Below are 22,521 nucleotides of genomic sequence, written 5' to 3' on the forward strand. Positions count from 1 at the left end.
AATTACGCACAATTATCAGCAATTATCAGCAGTTCATATATCCAATGGATATGGCAGGGACATCTTGTTATTTATCAACTTGTTTCTTCAGTTCTCTATGAAGACTTAGCATTTACAATACCAGTGTTTGAAAATCTTGAAGGGAACTTAACGTTTAATAGAATAATTAAAAAAGAAGTTTAAAAGTCTCAAATTGAGGAGAAAAAAGTTTGGTGGTGGTTTTTTTTCCCTATGTGGTTTGTTTCTTTTTTTTTTTTTTTTTTTCTTCTTGCTTTGCTCTCAGCTAAGATTCTTTGTATATCAGGAGATCAGGGAAGAAAAGATCCAACTAGAAAGTGTCTGTTCCTCAAAACAGGTGATTTCTTAAACTTTATATGCATTACTTGTGCCAAAGGGCTTTGTTTGCTAAAAGACAACATTCAAAAAACTCTTTCCTGCATCTATGAAACAAATGGATCCCAGATTCTTCAAATTATTTCTTAGTTCTGTACCACAAAATTTCCTGCAGAAGACAGTATTTTAGTGAGATAAAATGTAGTCTTTTTTTCAAATAATGCCACTGAAAGAGAAAGTAACTGCATGGCATTTTAGGCCTCATGGGAAAAAGTGATGACACAATTAACAGCTGCAAAACTTCACCCCTTCCAAGTTTAGGTAATACACTTGTTATTTACGTATATTGATACATGATTCTGAAAGCTATTTGAGACTTACAATCAATAGCTTGTATCCGCGATTTTTTTTTTTTTTTCAAACCAAGACATATGCCTTTACTATCATCCATTCCTCCATGACATCATTTTTACTTTTCACTAAACGTTATAAGGTTTTCTGGTCCACACCTCCCACAAAGCACACCATTTTAAACCCTCTATCCAAACTTTCAGTTGGGTCTTTTGCTCTCTCTTCATCTTCCTGATTTCCATTGTCAAAAACTCCAAAACTGAAATCATGTACCTTGCTGCACAGGTATCTACACAGCTGTCAGAACAGTCCTTTCCAAAGGACTGTTATTCCGTTATCTCCATTATGGCATAATGGAGCATAAACAAAAATTTGGTAACTGAAAAAGCAAATGAGCTAAGGTAAATGGTCTCAACTTAGATTTGATTCAGTTTGGGGAATAGACTTTGAACTGAAATTAAAATAGATTGATTCAAATTTCTTGCTTTCTGGAAATCCAGAGGACTACAAACACTGGACTTGTCTAGGGATTTTGAATATCCTTTGCAATTTGAATACCCTTAAAAATAATCATGTCCCAAACTAATAAATTTCAAAACTTTCAGTGAACAAGGTCTTGTCTGAAATAGCTGTATCCATACTTCAGTATGCAGGGAAGAGCAGCACACTGGAAAACATGAGTCAAGCAAAACTATATAAACACTATTGATTACCTATGCAATCCAAAATCCAGCCTACTGTTCCATCTCCACCACATGCTAGTACTCTGAACTCAGGAACATCCCGGAAAAAATTTAACCTAAAAACAGTAAATGAAGATATCTATTTAATTATCATAAATGCATTGTGCATTATGCAAACATTTTATGGCTTAAGACGTTTCATTTAGTAGTAAATGGTAAGTGAACAGTTGAAATAATCACCTCTGCTCATGCATTCAATTTTTAGACAAACACAACCCAACATTGTATTATCTGAAAAATTTAATATGTAATTGCTAATTCAAGGGTTATTATGGTACACTAATACTAGAAATAGCTTGGACCTGATGGCTAATACAAATCTTTGTCTCTGTTCAAATCTTGTTTGAAAGTATTGTCAGAAAACATTCTCTGTTTACCTAGTTATAAATGGATATGTAGTCTCTCAAGACAGAAAAGTGTAAGGTGGCTAAATGTATTAGCCACATTTCCTTGTGAGGTGCTGGCTATAAAAGCATATGGAACCAGAATATTTCTGATAGTACACTAATACATAGTAAATTGAGCATTTTGTGGTTGATAAAAACAACATTGCACCATGGTTTAATACAAAATGAGTGAGCATCAGATTGAACGCACTCATTCCATCATCCTACAAACCATATTTTTAAAGTGAAATATCTCTGCGAATATTTGCTTGGCTATTTCTGCTTCCATATCCATTGAGTGCTGGACAGAATCACAACCTCATTATCCACTTCATTCATTACCAATGTTCCATAGTGTTGAAAAGTGAGGATATATTAAAACAATTCTAAGTTGCAATATTTACATTTTTAAAGCATATTTTCAGGACAGCTTTTGACACCTATGGAAATTTGTCTGTACACATAAATTCTGACTAGACAAAAACCTTCTAGTAATTTTTCTGAATTGTGTACACTCACATATATCCTATTCATTAGTGTCACGGACATCTTAATGCATGTTCTATATGCTAGTGACCAGGTCTGATTTCCAGTTTGCAATCTCCTAAATAAATTAGTACATTATACCCAAATTCTTAAATACAAATAAATATACACAATAACTTGCAAGTGTTTAATTCAAGCTATTTTCCATATGAAACTCTAATGCACAGAGAATGGCGTTCCTGTCCCGAGAAAGTTTTAAAAATTCTTTTAGGCCTCTTGATAAAACCAAGAACACATGAAAAACTACAGAGGAAAAAAAAAAAAGAGCATGGGAAAAGAAAATGGAAATCACAGTGGTCAAAAAAATGTTATATAAGATGGTGAGGACAACAGACAACTTCTTGTTCTATGAGTTTCAGACCTAGATTTCAGGGTTAGCAAAGCTACACAGAATTAAGCCTAACACGTCATTGTCCCACTCCCTCTAATTTTCTCTGCTCAGAAGAGCTCTTAGTCCTTGTCAAGTGTCAAGCACAATGTCTGAAGGATGTTTACTCATTCTGTATTAAACCCTGCTTTGCCCTTCTCGCCTCTAACATTCTACTTCATACATCCGCAGGACAAGTGCTATAGGATCTCTTCTGATCCAAAACATCATGTGCCAAACCTGACTGGGTACACCTGGGGAACACATCTAATAAACACATGTACTGAAAGAGCCTCTGCTGGAATTCACGTCCTACCACTGTAAGAGTGGTACTGAGATACGCCCTGGCCCACAGGTGGGCATCTCTGTCACTTCATGAGACATGACAAAGAGACAAATGCCTTCCATCACCAGCTATCCCACTTTGACCCAATCTGAAATTCAGATTTCAGAATACCAAATCTGAAATAATGGTATTTCAGATTAATTTAAAACCAAATTATAGCCCAGAGGTGATGGCAGGGTACTAACTTCTATAAATATTTCAGTATTTCTACCACATGTAACAGGTGTCAAAAGAAAGTCTGGAAAAAACAAACAAACAAAAAATGAAAACTAAAAGTGCAGGGTTGATGCTAGCATTAGTCCAGATAGGCAAAACATAGACCTAAACCTCTATCTCCCTTTTTATAAACAAGCTTCCTCACCATATGTCTATCAAACATTCTTTTTCTTTTGACTGTATATTTAATCTTCATCAAAAAAGTATAACTTCCCAAGAAAGTGGGGGATTGAAAAATCTGAAAAAACATATTGTCAAAAAAATTATCAATAAGCTCCTTTCATATTTCCCCTGGAGCATTTTATATTCATATGCAGTGAATTTTCCAAACAATTTCATAGTACAGCATTGAGATCACATTACTTTTTGTTTTTATAAATGTAAATACAAAATTGATACATATATTATAGAAATAATACACAAAATACATACAAATAAAGTATAATATACCTTACATTATATATTTGCATATATAAATATAGTGCATATAAATATACTATAACAAATATAAATATTTATAAAATCAAACTAAATTATAAAATTAAATAGTTATATAATTATATATGTAAATAAATCTCATTCATTGAATTAGAATGTGCAGCCTATATTAAGAGTTGGGAAGGGAACATGGTTTTCTGTTTGTAAGGTTTCATTCAAACTCAGTAAGTGTTACAATTGTAAAGAAATTATTTGACAGATTTCTTAATAGAACTTAAGGCAAAGAGTAAGCATTACCTATCAAGATAGCCTCAGTCAATTAGTGTTTTAATAACACCCGTTACCTCTTATCCACAGAACATTTTTATATGGTTTAAAAAAAATATTGTTGGAGAAGAACTTGGTAAAAGTGGTTTGAAGTGGAAATTTAAAAAATGGAAGTCATCGTAAAGGCTTTGTGCACTGTCAGGCTAAGGTAATGGAACAGAACAGAAATTTTAGTCCTATTTTCTTGAACTGATTTATAAAATTGTACAAGATTTCTAGGTATATATAGTAAACATCAAATAACATAAAAATATAAGCCAGTACTTACAATGGGTCTCTTCCCCAAAAGTTTTATCTCTACTTTTAAAAAAATTATTATTTTTAGCAATTTAGACAATTACTCTTCACGTAGCACAATATGACAAGTATGACATTAAGTACAAAGGACAAATGTCCATTATATCAGTAACTTTTAAAGTAACTATGTCAACAATCTTGACAGAAATTTAATAGGATATGAGAAACTTGAAAACATGTATTTTATTGGTATCAAATTAATTTGTACTATAATTCACAATCATTTAATTCAACACAGTATTTTGGTTTTTTTTTCAATGAAGAAAAATATTGCCACTCTAAAAAATCCCCTTTTATTTATGAATATGAGAATAAGTAGTTATTCTTTTATACAGATTTTGGTTTTATAGACAATATAGTCAAAAGCTTTCCTACAACACTCAACATAAGTCAGCGGAGCTGGAATGGTGCATAAGACTATTAGGCTGTAGTCTGTCACTCAAGTTACATCTATTCTTCAATCACTGGCAAAATGGAAAACAAGGAAGATCAGAAGATCTTCTACTAACCTCTCCTACCACGGGACAAACAAAACTTGTGATACATTTGGGAATAAAAGATGAAAAGCCACAACTATAATAATCCACAGGAAGACAAAAGAAAAAAAATATGGCTACACAGGGTACTTTTGCTAGGTGAATTGTTAGATGATTCTGGAAAACGAACCATTTTTCTTTCTACTGAGGAAGGTCAATACAGCCAATCCCTAAATGTGGATTACAGGAGATTATTATATTTGATTGTGTTTCTATCATCAAAATTGACAAGATCATCTAATTCTTGCCTGATGATCGAATTCTGTACCATTCAACTACACCTTCCTTTTTTTTTTTTTTTTTTTTTTTTTTACAGTAACTACCAACTTTTCACATTCTACAAATTTCATAAACATACACATAGTTCCTAGTCGATGGTCAATAATTAACACAGTAAATGGGCTCAGTCATAAGACTGAGCTGGAAAACCTATCAATAGATATCTTCATCTCAATAGCTCCCTTGTAAATTGACCTGGTTTAGTCTTCCCTAAGCCAGCTTCCTATCTGCTGGAAGTAAAACAAATAACTTTAAACCACTGAAGGTGTTTGATATTAGCCTATTTTGATTTTGCCAGACACAAGGATCACACACATCGGCAACTACTGAGTTTCTGCTGGTAAATTAGGAATTTCCACCTGAAAGACGGCAACTGTTTCAACTACCTGTACTACTCTAATTTTTTTTTTTCATAATAATGTCATCAAATCCATATGAATGCAGAGAAACTATTTATGAAGAAAACACCAGGACTTAACTATTTGCTGTTGAGTCATGCAGTGAATTGATTTATGCACAGATAACCCCCCCATCAACACCTGCCCCCCTCTTACTCTTATAGAATTGTTTCAGGAAATCCTGTCCCACTCACAGTAAAACTATTTTAAAACATAAAGTTGCAATGCTTTCCATTTAGGTACCTGCACATGACTTTCTCATACCCAGAAGCAGTGTGCTATGCAGGTATTTCAGGTGCTCAGCCACACACGGTGGCGTAACAGCAGCACTCTCTGAAATCGTTCATCCAGTCTTCCTCACTCACAGTGGAAGCAAAAATTAAAACTGTCAATAGCCCAAGCAAAGAACAGTCCACTGACAGTGGTATCCCAGGATAGGTATCAGCTAAATGTAAGGTAAATTGCAAATTATCCGTGGATATAAAAATACTATTTAACTTGGTAAATTTCTCCACTGCAGAGAAGATCAAAATAGAAAAAAAAAGGGAACAGAACTTAGTATCTCCCTGCATTAGAGAATTTCCTTGTAAATACTCTAAATGGCATTAGAGCTACTTCAGCTTTTGTGACTTAAGCCCATGTTTTTACTGAGATGCTTTTGCAGTTACTCCTGAGTAATTTGGATTCAGTTTTTGGAAAGTGAGAAAAATTTAGAAATAGATGATCAGTAAAATTTCTAAATACTTTTGTCTCATAGCTTCTCAGCCAATATTACTATACACAGTACATGAATTTTGCTAATTACAATACTTGCATCTAATCGTAATCAGCTGCAAGACAGAGGACTTCAGAAGCTCTCCGCTATTATTACAGTCTCTCTGTATATCATAAAGTTATTTGTTATGACTTGTCTGAAAACTTAAAGGTATTAAAAGGTATTAAGACAATCATATTGAACCAATAAATACATAAAATAATTAAACAAATATTTATTTTTCATAAAGTGTGGCATAAATCAAATACAGTAATATTATCAAATTTTTCTTGACTGGCACCTGTAACTTACCAGTTTGATAATTACAAGTGAACCAGTATGACATTTGCATATTGGAATAGAACTTGCACTGTGTGTGAATGGAAGTCAATTAAATATAAGTGTTCACCCTAAATATCGCCAGCTCAAAGCAAATTAAAGCCTGCTAAACTTTCATGGACAGTTTTATGTTGACAAAGGACCAATCTGATAGGTAACTCATACTTCTAGGTGAACCCTGTAACTTAGAAACTTTGCCCACTTGTGAATTCACAATGCTGGGTTTAATTTAGCAATTTCACCAATTTAGATGTTCAACTCACCACCGATTCTTCTTAAACTAACTGTCCAGAGGAAAGTATCATGTTGAAAGATAAAGCAATTGCATTGTTGCAATGTTTACTCCCTTATCGTAATGACCAGATTGTTGTCATTTTACTGAACAAAGCAAATACAATCCCTGACAAATGGTTATTTATCTGAGTGAAAACTAAACGCCCTCTAGACTGCCAAGCTGAGCTGGCCACGTAACTGGACAACATACACACTTTAACCTTATCACAACTCTCAGCTACAGTTTTCTGTATACTGTAATGACACTATTGATGAGACACTAATTCCAGTAAATCACTCTTATAAAAACAGTTTCTATAAATCCAATTTATCATTGCATGGGGCAATATATTCCTCTCCTGGAATGGCACTTTAATATGCAAAAGTTAACCGGTAGATGCATATATTGCAGGTGAAAATTCTGGTTTCAATTCATACCTTCTAAAGATAAAGGTGGCTACCAACTTCATATCAAAGGCTTGCTGAAAAACATGATGGCATATTTAGAGAAACAAGATCCCAGTCCTTCAGTGTGTGATCACATGGAATATTGAGGGACTCCATAAACATAGGGAACATTTTACTGTCAGGTACCCAACACTGAAAGCATTGGTCGATATGATATACTTCACATTCAAAAATACCATTAATATCATAGAATCATAGAATGGGTTGGGTTGGAAGGTACCTTTAAAGATCATCTAGTCCAACTCCCCCTGCCACAGGGAGGGACATTTTCACTAGATCAGGTTGCTCAAAGCCCTGTCCAAACTAAAGTTAGGTTTTCCTTAACTATTGCTTAAAACATATACCAACCTATTTCTACAGTATAGCACTATAGTCAGTAGATGGTCCCAAATAATTCTGATATAGATATTGAACAGTAATGATAGTATCAAACCTATGATCCCTGCAAGAATGGCATTTGCTTTATCTGCATAATACCCACAAGATGGATAGCAGCCTTGCAGATCTGGGAGAAAGATATGCCAGTCAGAGGAAGGCATACAGAACCATTTGTGGGAAAAGTGAATCAATATATGTGGGTAGTGGGCGGAGGAAAGCTACTAGATGTCAAACGTTCAAGAAGTAACTTAACTGTAATAGTCAAAAGCTTATTTTGGGGTGACCAAGAAAGGAGAACCAGTTCAAGAAAGTGAGGCGAGAAGAGCAAACTAATAAGCAGGCTAAAAGATGTGGCAGAGGCTTTGAAAACAGATTTCAAACAAAGGCTGAACAATTACAGTGGTTAAGAGAGGGGCGAATGAATCTGGCTCACAACTTTGAGAGTCTAGACTGAGATGGGAGCAGAAATTAGTGACATTTACGATATTATAGATTGTGCTATCTGTGCGGCAAATACCGCAGTTGCCATACAAGTAAAAACACTGTTAAACATCTGTTTAAAATGTATCTCTGAACCCAAGGTTGAAGTTTCACATGTGAAGACTTACTTAATTCTAAGTATTACTGATTTATGGTGCAAAACTGTAACTTTAATCACTAGAGTACAACCAACCCACCATGGCTTGCTTTGCCATTCATTGGCAAAAATGTAATTCTTCCAAAGAAATACGGACCAAGTTCAAGGTTTTGTTCAGGAGAAAATAACTACGCAGTTATTATCTTCGAAAAATATTCTTGGTGTATATGTCTTCCCAGAATACTCTGTATATTCCAAATGTCCAACAGCAAAGAAATGCTCTAGCAATCAATTCCAATAATCAGGGAAAATAGTGTAATTTTCAAAATAGGCCTATTGCTTTGTGAAGTTAAAGACCCAGGTGCTGTAGATTCCCAACTAAATTACAGAGTAAGTTGCAGGGATTCACTTTGGCTGTCTTGGGCATCTTTTAAGTGGACAGAACTTAAGATTTAAAAAGGCCTGTTGAGGTAAACTCACGGCTAGAATTTAAAAAATATATGCTCTCCAAATTAAATGCTTAAGGAAGTTACAAAGAAATACAACTTTTGTGGATATAATTTCTATTATAGAGTATAAAAATAACATAAATTAGACATTTTAAATAATAGACTTAAGGGAACGGGAGCCTTTTCAGAGGGACAAAGCCTTTGTGAAACAGTGACCTCTCTACAGAGTCACGCGGGCCTGTGGCTCGACTGCTATTCAGCCAGCTATTATTTACCTCTCTGTGAGGTGAACAATAACTGAATTTCAGATTCTTCAAGATCATTAAATCCACAATAACTGTTGTTGTCAGAAGTAGAAGACTCCTATAGAGATATAACAACCAAACAGGGAAACTCTTTTCAAGGCTAAAAACACAGGTGCTAGGCACAAATTACACAATGTATCAGCCCGGCAATTTTCACGTCACTTTGTTAACTGTGGCAGCCTGTAACTGCCGAGTACCTTTTATGCTGGCGTTCAGCTGCAGAGCTTACAGGGTTTCTCCAGCTCACCCGTATCTCTCTACTCCCAAATAAAGAACGTCTAAACCATTAATTATTACACTAGTGTTTAAATGTACCGTTGCCCTTTGGCTGAGAGCTCCTTGATTTTCAGGCCTCGCAGCAGGTCGGTTGCTGATGTTGGAAAGGAATCAATGTCAGAGAGTTGGCTGCCGTGCAATTTATTTGCATCACGTACATATTCCTGTATAGATTATGTGCATGAGTCTTGACATAAACAGCTCTGAAAACCTTAGCTTAGGCGTGCTAAGAAGCTACAAGAAACATCTTTGTTGCTGTCCCTGCAGTTCTCCAAGTACCATCCCATCTATTATGAAAGTAGGTGACACATCCACTTGAGTAACTGCACATTCAGATAGCAAAACTAAAAATTCATTGTCAACTTGTTTGAAATATTTTTCTGTTGGCCTACTACACGCCAGCATATTTATAAAAAAAGTATAATAACTGATATTATGAAAGGAGGGGTGGTTTTTGGTTTTGGGGGGGTTTTTTGTGGCTTTTTTTTTTTCTTTTTTTTGTAAGGCATGGGATTGAAAGGCAAAATGGAATGTATTATTTCCAGATCTCAAGAAAATTCAAATATGGGACTCCACTAGTGGCCCTTCTTCCTCTGAACAAAGATAATTTTAACCCTGTTAAAGCTCAGGTCTGCTAAGGAGCCCTTTATTCCAACACATTTCTGTGAAAGAACATGGTTATCCCACTGAAAAGGAAGAACAAAAGACCTAGTGATTGAGCTGTTGACTTTTTTTAAAAAAATACAGCGGTTTCACAGTCCCCCTAAGAGCGAGGATTTTACTGGCCTCCTAGTTCTCTTCTCCTTCTCCCTGTTATCTAAAGAGAAGATACTGAGATTTTTAACAGAAATTAGCTGAGAAATATTAATTCACGTTAGCCACAGATGTTTGGAACTCAAGTTAGAAAACTTGTGAATGTTATCTTCTTGGTTGATGACAGCAGCCCATCAGAAAAATATCATCATAAATAAAAAACAAACATTAACTTATGGGTTAAAGCAGACAGTTTGGATCTACCAAAACCATGCAAATTCTACCCTAATATCATAAATATTTTGTAGTTTGAGTAAGCATTTCTGAAATTAGTATTCAAAAGAAAAAAATCTCAAACCAGACTCAATTAAAATGTATTAAAATAATCATAAAAGATTTAAAATAAATATACATTTTTTATCCCTTTCCACTCAAGAACAGTAATTGGCGTGAAGAATACACTTTTGTTTTTCTCTGTGCTGTACAATCCCACACTCTGTTCCATTTCAATCTAAATGACACATATAACAATATTAAATAAATGTAACACTTTGACTGACAATCCAGTATAACTGGCATTATAGAGATGGATGAGTGAGTGGATGGATGGATGGATGAGCAGGTTTTATTAGGCAATCCAGCCCTCACAAAAAGGAAAACAAGTACTGGTAAGTGAAATACAGAGTTTATTCAACCGCTTGCTTAGGGGACAAATTATATGCAGCCTACATAGTATTGCCAGGGGCAAGAAGTGATGGCAGGAGATAAACTGGAAATTTAGGTTTATTCATTTCTGTGAAATTAATAAAAAATATACCAAAACAAGCTTAATAAAATGCAGAGTCTGTTTGAAAATTAATTAGAAATTTCTTCAAAGTGACTCTGAAGTAAAACTATTTCGATTTCTAATAGGAAGAGAAATTGAAAATATTTTCTAAAAAACACTGTCCTGGTTCAAAAGACTAAAGTTTAAATCACTTCAGTGCAGCGTTTCAGTTTGAACTTAACACTGCCCTCTTGTGCTTCTGCCTTAAAATACATTTTCCTTTACACCACGAGATACATGAAAACCAGAAGTCAGTTATAGAAAGAAATGCAGTCAGTAAGTGGGGTTTGATTTTTTTTTTTTTTTTAAAAAAAAAGGTACAATGAAATCAGACTAATTTGAACAAAAATATTTCAGTTGTTTTAAAAGTCGTCATCTCAATCTCTGGTATGGCATTTCTATTGTACACGTAAAAAGCCCAATATTGGTTACCAGTTTTGTCTCAGTTAAAATTTCTTATAAATTCCTGAAATAAGTTTCTGCAATTTTTCTAGTCTACTTACTCTTTGGACTAAGATTACTTAAATTTTCCGTGTGTCAAGATTACCATAACAAAACACAAACAAGAAATAACATTTAAGAAATAAAACAGCCCTAGCATTCAGGTACAGGATAAAATTACAGGCATGAAAGAAATCGTGCGTGTCATTATTTCTGGTTTTTTGCGCAGGTTTTGCACCATTCTGCAGGTTGCACAGTAGCTACACCGTAGTGCAAGATAGCTGGAGAATTTAAACTTCAAAAAAGGATTGGGCCCAATCCGCTTTTCACTCTCATCCCAGGTCTAACACAATAAATGAATGGGCAGCTGATGTAAAATGGTTTTAAGAGAGAACAGCTTCCTGTATATTTGGCCTTAAAACCAGCAGTAATGACAGAAAAGAGCATACACTTTCAACTAATATATCTTTGAAATATAACTTTGCAATGTAACTTTGCAAGGCACAAACCACATACATTTCCACCTTCATCTTCTTTTCCTTCAAGTTAAAAGAAAAAAAGCCTAAACAAATAAAAATTCCCAAGATTCAACAACAGCATAAACTTCATGTCAGTGAACATATATCTCCTAATAACCTTCTGCAGCTCTTCTCACTGATGTAAAATTTCATGTGTCGGTGACATAACTGAATAACATGAAATGCATACAAAATGATACACAGACCAGATGTTCAGCGCTGGTTTGTCTGTTTTCTTCTACCAAAGTAACCACTACTTAAAAAGGAGACAATTTCAGGTGGCAAAAGTTGGGATATGATACACTGTAACTCTCCTGTCTTCACATGAATGCAAAATAGGAAGAATTATGGAAGAAGCTCATTAGGCGAGTGACTTCACACCCTGTAGAAAGTCACTGCCAGCATAATCCAGCCTGCCCAGTCGTTTTCTGCCCGCTACATCCCCAAGATTATGGAATTGATAAGGAGTGCGCAGCTGCTGTAATTTGAAACAACATTCTATATCTGACATGCATAAAAATACATATATGTACACTATATATATATATATTACACAGACACATACGTATGTGCACATATGTTTTTATGTAAAAGAAACATATGTCGTGCAGGTCAGCTCTGAGGCTGCTTGATATTTATAACTAAAGTAACCCCCCCCCAGAACTTGGGTTGCTGATATAGCAGTAAAAGCTGCAAATAGAATGAAATTTATCACACTGTTCTTACAGCGTACTGCATAGTTATCAGTAAAACGCATGATACGTAGTTTTATTTGTACATGTAAACAAATAATACCTGTAAATTCCTGCAGCCATTCAGAGGTCTACAGCATTGATACATTCAAAACATTCTATATGTGCCTCAGACTGTTCATTTGATTATGTAGCATTTTATTAAATGAGTTCCTGGTAATAATATTAACTGTGACTTACCCTGGCATTGGTCCATTTCCAGAAAGACTATAAACTTGACGAGGATTTAAAAGGTATTGAAATTTTCTATAAATTCTGAAGAGGTAAAAGAGATAAGGACAAAATATTTACTTGTTTGGCATTTTTAAAAAACTATTTTTTTACACATTTTAAAATTATCTGAATAATAGGAAGCAATTTATTGATATAGCATGAAAAGTGTTGTCTTACCCCATAAGGGACCCATTTGCTGTCCCACCACCTGCAAATATTTATTTAAATGGTGGAATATTTCCTGTTAATTTATCAATTTGAGGTTACTTGTCCTAAAAGTATTGCAGACATTTTGTTTCTTCATTACAAATATTAGAAGTGTAATTTCCACGTTGACTGCAATGTGGTAGCTGCTTCATTTCTTACAAAGAAACAAGTAAGTACATGAAAGTGTTGGAGCTCAGAATGAATAAATATATACCTGGGATCTATGAAAATAGTTTAAATTATAAACCCCTGTTTCTTACTTTTAATTTTAATGTTTATGCCCTCAAGGTAATTAATATTTTAATGTTTTTAAGAAAGCATTTGTTTTTCCACTGAAATATCTCTTCCTTTCTTTTTACTGCCTTAAATAAAATAGAACGATAATAAGAGCTGAATTTTAACTTAAAATGTCCACATGTTTTCAAATTCAGCAAAATAACACTGTCTAGACACAATCTATGTGCACACTGAGGAATTCTTTTTTTTTTTCCCTTAATGGTAATGCATAATTTATCAGGCTAGGTGGAAGACAAAGGTGTAAGAATACTGAATACAAACAAATTTATAATTATCTCTAAAATTGCCAAATTGGAACATTTTCTTCACTTCTCAATTATTTAGCGATATCAGCATCTCCATAAAGCATTGTATTTAAACACTCACACAATCTATTCCTGATGCCATTCCTGACAGAAAAAGTCAATGTGAAATAACTAGTTTCATTTTGCAAGCACGCACACATCATTGTCAATGGTTATGATGACAACTAAATCAGACATTTGACAGTGGCTTTACAACACAGTATATTTCCATTTCTTTTGCAGCATCTTACCAATGTAAAAGGATCCTATTTTTAACTTTCTATTTAGTATGTGTAAGTTGCTTCTCAGTGACATATAGGATTTAACCTGGTCAAAAGTGCAGTGAATTTAATTTGTGTAGCTGACCATAACGAGGTCATGTATCGTTACGAAGCCCCAAAGGCTTAAGAGTTGTTTGCCTAAATGTTTGGTGCTACAAAACATACTAGCCATTACCTACACTCACAGTCCTGTTGTCAAGTATCAGTGAAATGCTATAAAAGCTTTCTTAATCAAAAGGGAGCTAGGTATCTCTAGCCAAAACCCAGAAGTCCACCTGCAACAATGAAGAGATTACATCGAATCCTACTCAATTCACTGCATGCCATTCATAGGTACTAGTCAAACATCAATACCAGATAATCACCCTATAATGACTCACTGCAAATGAGTCATCACACTTTAAGTTATTATAACATATTTATGGATGCTAGTCTGCGTAAAATTCATAACTTGATGGTTCATCTCCATTCATACATTCTCCAAAAAAAAAAGAGGAAGAAACTGTCTATAAATGTTTGCCTTTACACTAAACTGTAACTAGACCTAAGAAGAGCATGACACATGCAAGATGAGGAAATGGACAGTAATTTAGCCTTCCCTTCCCATTTTATACCTGCAGTACCAAATAGTCTATTGATACTGATATGTCTCTGAACATCTTGTTACTGCATGTAAGGAAGGAATTGGACATGGTTTTCTTGTGACTGGAGCTTTGTGCAGAGAAAGCCGTGAGGCAAAGTAGTGGGTAAAGCCCCAAAACACAGCTTTTTGTTACAGAGTGCAATTTCTTGAACAAAGCCAGTTCATGAAATTATATCTTGTTCCCACCACCTCCAGCTGGTTCCTACAGTTTATCAACAAACAGTTGTGTTTCCATAACCATTTGTGGGGTTATTTTGTGATCTGGAAAACTGAACAGATTCAATTTAAAACACAAATCCTCGGAGAAGTCTCTCCATTGTAACTTTTTCCCCTTCACTTAAATCATGCCCATGATCTCATGTGAACCCTAAAACAGCTGCACTAGCACAACTGAGAAGGCAGGTAATTACAGCCTGAGTGGCCAAGAGGGCTGGGATCATCTTTAAACAGATCTACTGCTGAAGAAAATATTCTTGAGTGCACCTTGCGCTGAGTTAGACCAAGCTATTTTCTGAAGTCAAAAGATCATTACTTTAGAGAGAAGAAAGACAGGCAGACAGAAACCCCTTGGCGATTCAAAACTGGCAGTAAAGTTGACTACACTGGGGAAGAAGTTGGCCATAGCAGTGCCTCATGCCAATGGGGGGATGCATCTTCAGCCATCTAGGGAGTGACTCTTCAAGATGTGGTCTGTGCAGGCTTAATCTAACCTTAATGGCAGAGAAGAAAGAAGCCGAGGACTCCTCCCCAAAAGTAAAAGAATGCTTGTGATCTTCTCTCCTAGACATCCAACATTTGAAAAAGATCATTGGAAACTGCTTCCGCATTTTGTCTCAATGCTTAATGAAAGCTTAGAAAGACAGATTAATCAGAGGGTAGAAGGGAAGAGCCACTCTGAACCAAAGTTATTTGAAAACAACAAAGGTCAGATATATCATCAACCTGTACTGCAGAGACACTGAACGTGGAGTCAGCAGGAAACGTCAGTGTACGGAAGCTGATCTCCAGTGCATCCAACCGCACATTTGTCAAGGAAACAATTGTTTAAACTCACCTGCTGGTTAGGCAAATAAATTGGAAAACGGGGAAGTGGAAAACAAAGTAATGAGTATGGCAAAACAACAGCATGATTTAGAAGGACTCTTATGAGAGAAGCATTACCCTTAACAATAACAGTCTTTAGAAGCACCACATGCTTGTTGTATATTCTTTCTGATGAAAGAAACTATTTTGTCAATTATGTACTAAATATATGCATTCTATTCACAGATTATTGAAAGCTGTTGTCTTGATTAGTCAGATCTTAAACGCCAATATAAAGGACTGTTAGCTCTAGGAGGAAATGGATGCACTGCAAATTTTTTCCTGATGAAATTAACCACAACTGTCCATTTTATGTACAATCACTGAAAACATGTTATAGTGTGATATAGCCTGAGGAAGACACCTGATGGGGTTTGCTGAACTCCCATCCAGTCTCATGTTTAACTAAAATCTATTTTTGGTGTATGAAAGGCTTAAACTTATCAACATTAATTCTAATTTGCTACTTTCTTCTTAATAAACATTGAATTATATTTTTTTCTATTTTATTATAAGCATATGTATTATCCATTGTACTAAGTAATTTAAGCCCAAATAACTGTAAATACATTTAAGCTTCAGGTGATGGGCAATAAGTATTAATCTCTCCATTGAGAAGAAAGTATAACTGGGTTATTTTCATAGTTCTTTATTTTGCAATTATATCTGAAAGTCATAGTATTGTTTTTTAAGAGAGGAACCTATTCAAGTAGAACATGATATTTGTCACTACGTATATTGCAAAACTCTGGCTTTCTAACAGAACTGAAGTTTTAAAATGTATCTGTAAGGTAATTAGATATGGTTGTAGAGAAAGTATTTTTGTGTTCTCAATGCACTTTTTCTACATATCCATTTTTTCCCCCCACCCTTCTGTTCCAACATCCAAACCCCAAAACTAAGGCACCTAAATTTTTTACCTTAAAGCAATCTTCAGTTCTTTTCCTTTGCATTTGAGAGATTTGAAAAAAAAATTACAAAATACAAAAGGAAATGACAGAGTATTATTGGGAGAGTGCATTTATTCAACTGGTTGTCAGATGGATGCATACACTCTCTCCAAGTCTAAGGGCAATGAAATGGGCTGGGTTACCATATGGCAATGCATAAAGTCTCATACGGGGAACTGTGGGAACACTGGAGTCTTGACAGTATCTGCAATAACCTTTCTGTATTCAATGAAAGTCAATTAGAAATCATAACTTCATTCACCATGATCTCTCAAATACAGAAAATCCTAAGTAAAGACTAAAGAATAGCTTCCAGTAAAAGATCACCTTAATCTGAATGAGTCAAGATAATGAAATTCTCATCTACACAAATTAGTAGGTTGTGGTTTGGGTTTTTTTCCCCCTCACTGATGTGGAAATCTTACTTTTTTTACAGCTTATCCTCTACTCCTAGCCTCTTATAACCTGACCAAATTAAAAAAATCACTATAATCAAAAAGTCTGACTTGAATCAGTATAACTGTGCATTTTACAAAGTTATTTATGTCTTTGATGTTCTGTGATTTTACTTTTCACGACATAACTGCCACAAAAATAGCAGGGGGATGGGAACATGGGATTCCTCTCTTGCTGGTTACTAACTATAGAGCAGCCAGCAAAAAACAAAGAAAAGTTTAAAAAGTTTAATATTATTGTTCCCTGAAAATGTTTTCATCCCTTAGATTAAATCTTCAAGTTAATACACACTCTTATTTTATAATTTTATTATGTTACTGCTATTGATATGAAACATTAACACCTAAAAGGCAGAGGGCAAAACCCCTTCTCATAAAATAGTCCATACGCAGAAGAGTAATCCTTTTTTTAACCTTTCTGAATCTAGTTTTAGATCTAACCATGAGATATTATCTCCTGCCGGCGAATGACTTGAGATATGTCTACATGACTATGCAGTTGACCTTTTGATGTGCTCCTCCTAACACAGAAATATTGAGTGCAACCTTGACATATTAGTATGCAATTTAACATTTTATTTTGTGTGGCATCAAAGCCAATTTAAGAGGTTCTCATACTTCACTATACTCAGCTGCTGGTGGATGCCCTCATGTTATACACTTCATTGTGTAATGACACTTGTAGGTAATGGCGTTAGTGAATGAAGCGTGTATAAGGCATTCATTTTTTAAATTCAAATCATTCCTGTGATCTGCTCGGCCTCAGTAACAGTTGCATTAACATAAACTGAGACGTGTCAGACTGCAAGACGTGAATGGGAATAGGCGCTTGGGAAGGGGATCAGGTTTTAAACTTGCTTTTACTCTGGAGAATATCTAACATTAAATGACATCCCTCATGCATTAAGCCCATTCAGAGAGTAACACTTGAGACCAATTATGAGCTGGAAGCTGAAAGCTGTGAAACAGCATTTCATTAAATTGTTTCTAGGTTATAACTAATATGTAAGTGCAGCTCTCTAACCTGCCTCTCACATAATTCCACACTGGATCCCTGATCTACTCACTTCGTATCTGCACTACAAAAAAGTCAAGCTGTATGCTAGTGTGTTATCTTCCACAATGCCCCTGACTGCACAGAAGACCAGGGCTAGCTCACACCCCTACTGTGTCTGAAACATGAATGCTCATATTCTTGTGATTGCAAAGGCATGTTCTTGAAACTGTTTAGACTTAATCTTTTAGATCATGAACTGCCTTTGACACAACTAGCGTTGTTGACACCGCTGGTATCTAGGTATACCAGTCCAGGGACTACATAATCAGCTCCTAAATTATAACCTGTTCTCTCAGGGGTCTTCGAGTGCAGTTTTGGTTAAATGTGCTTCAGCTCTGCGAATTCCTCTAACAACTCCTCTGCAGGCTTTTGTCCCTTTTGTCAGTACACTTTAAGGGACACTGAAAGAAGTGATCTAACGGAGGCAGTAGGGAAGAGATAGGGAAAGCTGACCCACTTGCAGTTTACTTGCTTGGTTCTGAGCTTTAGAAACACACTGGACCCCTCCTCTTGTGCTTTTGGGTACCCACGTCACCCAGTATACAGAGGTGTCATCGTCAGCCTGATCTTGGCCAAAAGACTGTAACCTTTTTCAAGACCTGAAGGACAAATTACAGCACTGATATTGTAAGCTAGGCTACAAAAATTTGGGGATTTATGTGAAGATCAAAAATGGCCATACAGTTAGCGTCTGTGATTCTTAAGAAAAATCTGCTCAGGGTGTATCTAATTCAACATTTCTGCCTGAGTTTGATGGACAAAGTAGGAGAAGAATGCTTCTTACCTGTTTTATCATGCCTCTGATGCACTAACATTTAAACATAAACTTAAGGCATTTTGAATTTAAACCAATATAATTACTGACATATATAAAATTAAGCACGTCTTTAAAGTTTGTGTGATTGGACTTGAACTGGATTGTTAGAATGTTTCCTATCTATGGAAATCCAAAGGTTTCTTCACTGTAGGAAAATCTTACAGAAAGTCTAAATCTCACTAAGTCTTGGAAAGGCAAGTCATACATTAGAAAATGTCCAATTCAAATTGTTGGCCTGTCTGCATAATTATTACAGATATTAAAAGAAAACTGTTACAACTTCAAAGTTGCAATGCAAAATATAGCAACTCACATCTTCATGAAAATCACACAAAACCATACACTGAACATAGCTACTTTTTCTGATGTGAAATGAGACTGTTGTATAAAATCGTTCTACTTTTTAACTGCAGAATTTGTAACTATATGCTAGCGTGTATCTCTTCTAAACAGGGCAATTGGGTGTTCAAATGTGAGGCATAACAGTATAAAATGTTGGATTTCTTTTCATATATAAACTTTTAATGTTCACTTTTAAACATATCACAGAGATCAGAAGAGAGAGAGAGAGGGGAAAAAAAGATAAAATAAACCTTACCTTTCTCCTTGTTTCCCACCACTTTTAGGATTGACAAAAACTAAAAGTGGATGAGTGCCTGGAACTGGAGTGATCTAAAAGAAGGGAATAACACAGCCACTCATTAATGCTGTGTGTTGCATTCATTTTTTCCTATAGTAGACAGAAAACAAAAAGCTTAATGCAAACTCTATGTTATGCTATGTAATCCAGCTGGAAGCAATTCCATAATTTGCAATAATCCTCACTTCATTAATTTGCCACAAATTGCGATTTTTTTTTTTTTTAACGCTAGCTGTCTGTCTTACAGCTGTGATGCCATTTTAACCAATAATTCCATTGAAATATATATATATATATATGTTACACCCATCAATAGAGAAAAAAACTTTAAATGCAAGAAATGCATGACTGATTCTGGCTATAATTTCCTATGAAAAGAGCTATGAAGAAACTGTATTTTGTAGTGAGAAATGACACTCCACTATAAAGGTCAAATATAGCTATATGAAATTTTAAACTTGATGGAATATTTTTTTTTTAAGTAACAGAAACCTGCAATGTTTGATATGATATGAAATCACACACCTCTTAAAATGTAACAAACATGATCTCCTTTAAACACCTTAGAAAGCTGGAAAACTTAAAAAAGTAGTGGAGAAAACGTGGAAGAAGGACAAGCCTGAGGAAAAGAATGGAGAGGAGTAGATATTGAAGAAAACAATGACTTCTACTATGGTTTTTTAATTCTTTTGTGCATGGGAAGTTTTTCACGTTCACATTAACTTTCAGCTTTACAACCGAACACCCTCCTTCAAGGTAATAGTGTTAGTCTGCACTTTCAGATACTTTAAGACGTGAGTGTTCACTTCCTTTGCTCCATAGACTTTGAAGAACATAAAAGAGTTACATCCAATGATCTCTCTCTAATACGTTTCTAAACCATACAGCTAGTCTATCCATATTACAAAATATCGCTCTTAGACATATATCAATCCTAGAATGTTTAAAAGCATATTAAGAGTTCAAAGTCAGCATCTCCAAACTCATGCACTGACAACTTCAGAGGTGAAGAATATTTCGTATTTCTTGAAATAACAAAATCTTTTCAGCTGAAGATTTCATAAAATGTAATTTAAAGGCAGAACCCAAGAAACACAACGGCTGAGTCATACAGGCATCCTACAGGCATATAATCCTACAAGCATCTAAAAGCACTTTTCTTCTAGTAAGAAGTGTTAGACACTGGTGTGTCAACTCCTTCCATAACTTTACAAATAACGGATCCAAATCTGAACCAATATATATAAAAAATAAGGAAAAACTCCAGCAAACTCAGGGGAATTAAACCTAGCATAAAACCAACCCAGTATCACACTCTGTCACAGCATATTGCTACAGTAAAGTGCTGTATGTTGAAACATACATCAAATTGCAGGATATAGTGAAGTTTGTCATATATTTAATTTTTATCTACTGTTTTAATCAATTTTAGTTATTTAGCCAATTCCCATGATGTTTGTTCCTGTGAACTAAGTGTAAACCAATGGTGCTCATTGTGACAGAGATGGACTACCTACTAAAATCCCTTAGGACGCAGGTTAATTAATGAGACTCATCCTAAGGTTACACATGATCTATTACTTCCTCTAATTAGAAATAATAATCCTGATCATTATGCTGGTTAGCTAGAAAGAAGTAAGATGAATGTGCTTAACTATGATTAATTGTCGTTAAGTCGTGCAGATCTCCATTGCCACTAAGTTATCTGCTCACTGCTGTCTGATGGAAGGAAGGTTTGGTCTTGATGCTTTTCTCAACAAAAGCTAAATGATGAACTTATTTCTATTTTAAATCTTTTATTTCAAAACTTAAACATACTATTACAAGGTTTAGGACCATCAAAAAAATCTAATAACCAGTTTGTATTCCACTAAATTCCAAAATAAGGTCTCTTTCAATTAATTTATTACAGAGCAGTTGTGCTCACTGGAATTGCACAGATATCACCCAAGAGTTAGAAAACTCCATGTGCTTCCTCTAGCACCAGTTTATTACAACACCTCTTCACACTGTGCCTGATTAGACAGAACTTGAGCTTTCTGTCAATGAATACTCTAGCCCTTCTGCTTCATGTTCTATCTGTCACAGATGATCTGAATAGCAATGCATCCTGCGAGGTGGTAAAAACAGGAAGAGAACCTTGAAAGCCATGGATAATGATCACTGTAATATTCTACCAGACTATCAACAGAGCAGCCATGTAACTGCATATGTCTAAGAGTTTGGGGTTTTTTTCTCTTTCTCTTTGAGTTGCCATAACAAGAATGTTTCACTAATCTAAAAAGATGAAACAATAAAATAAGCCTTTCTATCCTGACACAGTAAGGTATATCACGAAATAATTATAAGGTAAATAGCATTTGATGTATGGTAATGGAATCTTTTACATTTTACTGAACCTCAACTGCAACACATCAAAAGATACAAAGAACAGTCAACTATGTATATCAAATGATCATCACATTGTTATCATGATGATCATTTAACTTCTGAGGAAATAAAGAAGCAGCATCATATACGAGAACATTGACTTTACTCAAAATTGTCATTCTTTAGGGAAAAAAGTCAAGCAGTTCAGGCAGAACTCATGCCTCTAAGTATCCTCCCTAAAATAACATTAGCTTGTCACACACACAGGTTTTTCTTTCAGGTAGAAAAAATTTCCATTTTTATTCTAGTTATCACTATTACTGAAACTACCTTGCTTCTCTCCACTCTTAATTGTGATGTGCCAAATACCCTACTTGGAAATACCTGGACAAATTGTTGACGTTTACCTCATTCATCTACTAATTAACAGGTCCAAATGAGAATGGTGAACAGTTATCAAGACTCAGATTTATAATGTAAATTCACACAATGCTGCGTGACAGATGCCAAGACAATTGAGTTCAGCTTCACCACACAACACAAGTGTTTTGG

The 22,521-nt window shown here is 35.0% G+C and overlaps 1 protein-coding gene across 7 annotated transcripts in view; it reads right to left on the reverse strand.

Annotated features, from left to right (window-relative positions):
- The window catches only part of LOC104135121 (diacylglycerol kinase beta), a 324,024-nt gene that overhangs the window by 203,022 nt on the left and 98,481 nt on the right, over window positions 1–22,521 (reverse strand). For all 7 annotated transcript variants that reach the window (XM_035903305.1, XM_035903197.1, XM_035903424.1 and 4 more), the window contains 3 exons: window positions 19,558–19,631; window positions 12,853–12,927; window positions 1,398–1,483 (listed from right to left, as the gene is read on the reverse strand). In XM_035903305.1, the coding sequence (XP_035759198.1) occupies window positions 1,398–1,483; window positions 12,853–12,927; window positions 19,558–19,631 (235 nt within the window). The remainder of the gene's footprint in view (window positions 1–1,397; window positions 1,484–12,852; window positions 12,928–19,557; window positions 19,632–22,521) is intronic.

Source organism: Egretta garzetta, unplaced genomic scaffold (assembly GCF_000687185.1).
Source record: "Egretta garzetta isolate BGI_Z169 unplaced genomic scaffold, ASM68718v1 scaffold210, whole genome shotgun sequence".
NCBI classification, from domain to species: domain Eukaryota; kingdom Metazoa; phylum Chordata; class Aves; order Pelecaniformes; family Ardeidae; genus Egretta; species Egretta garzetta.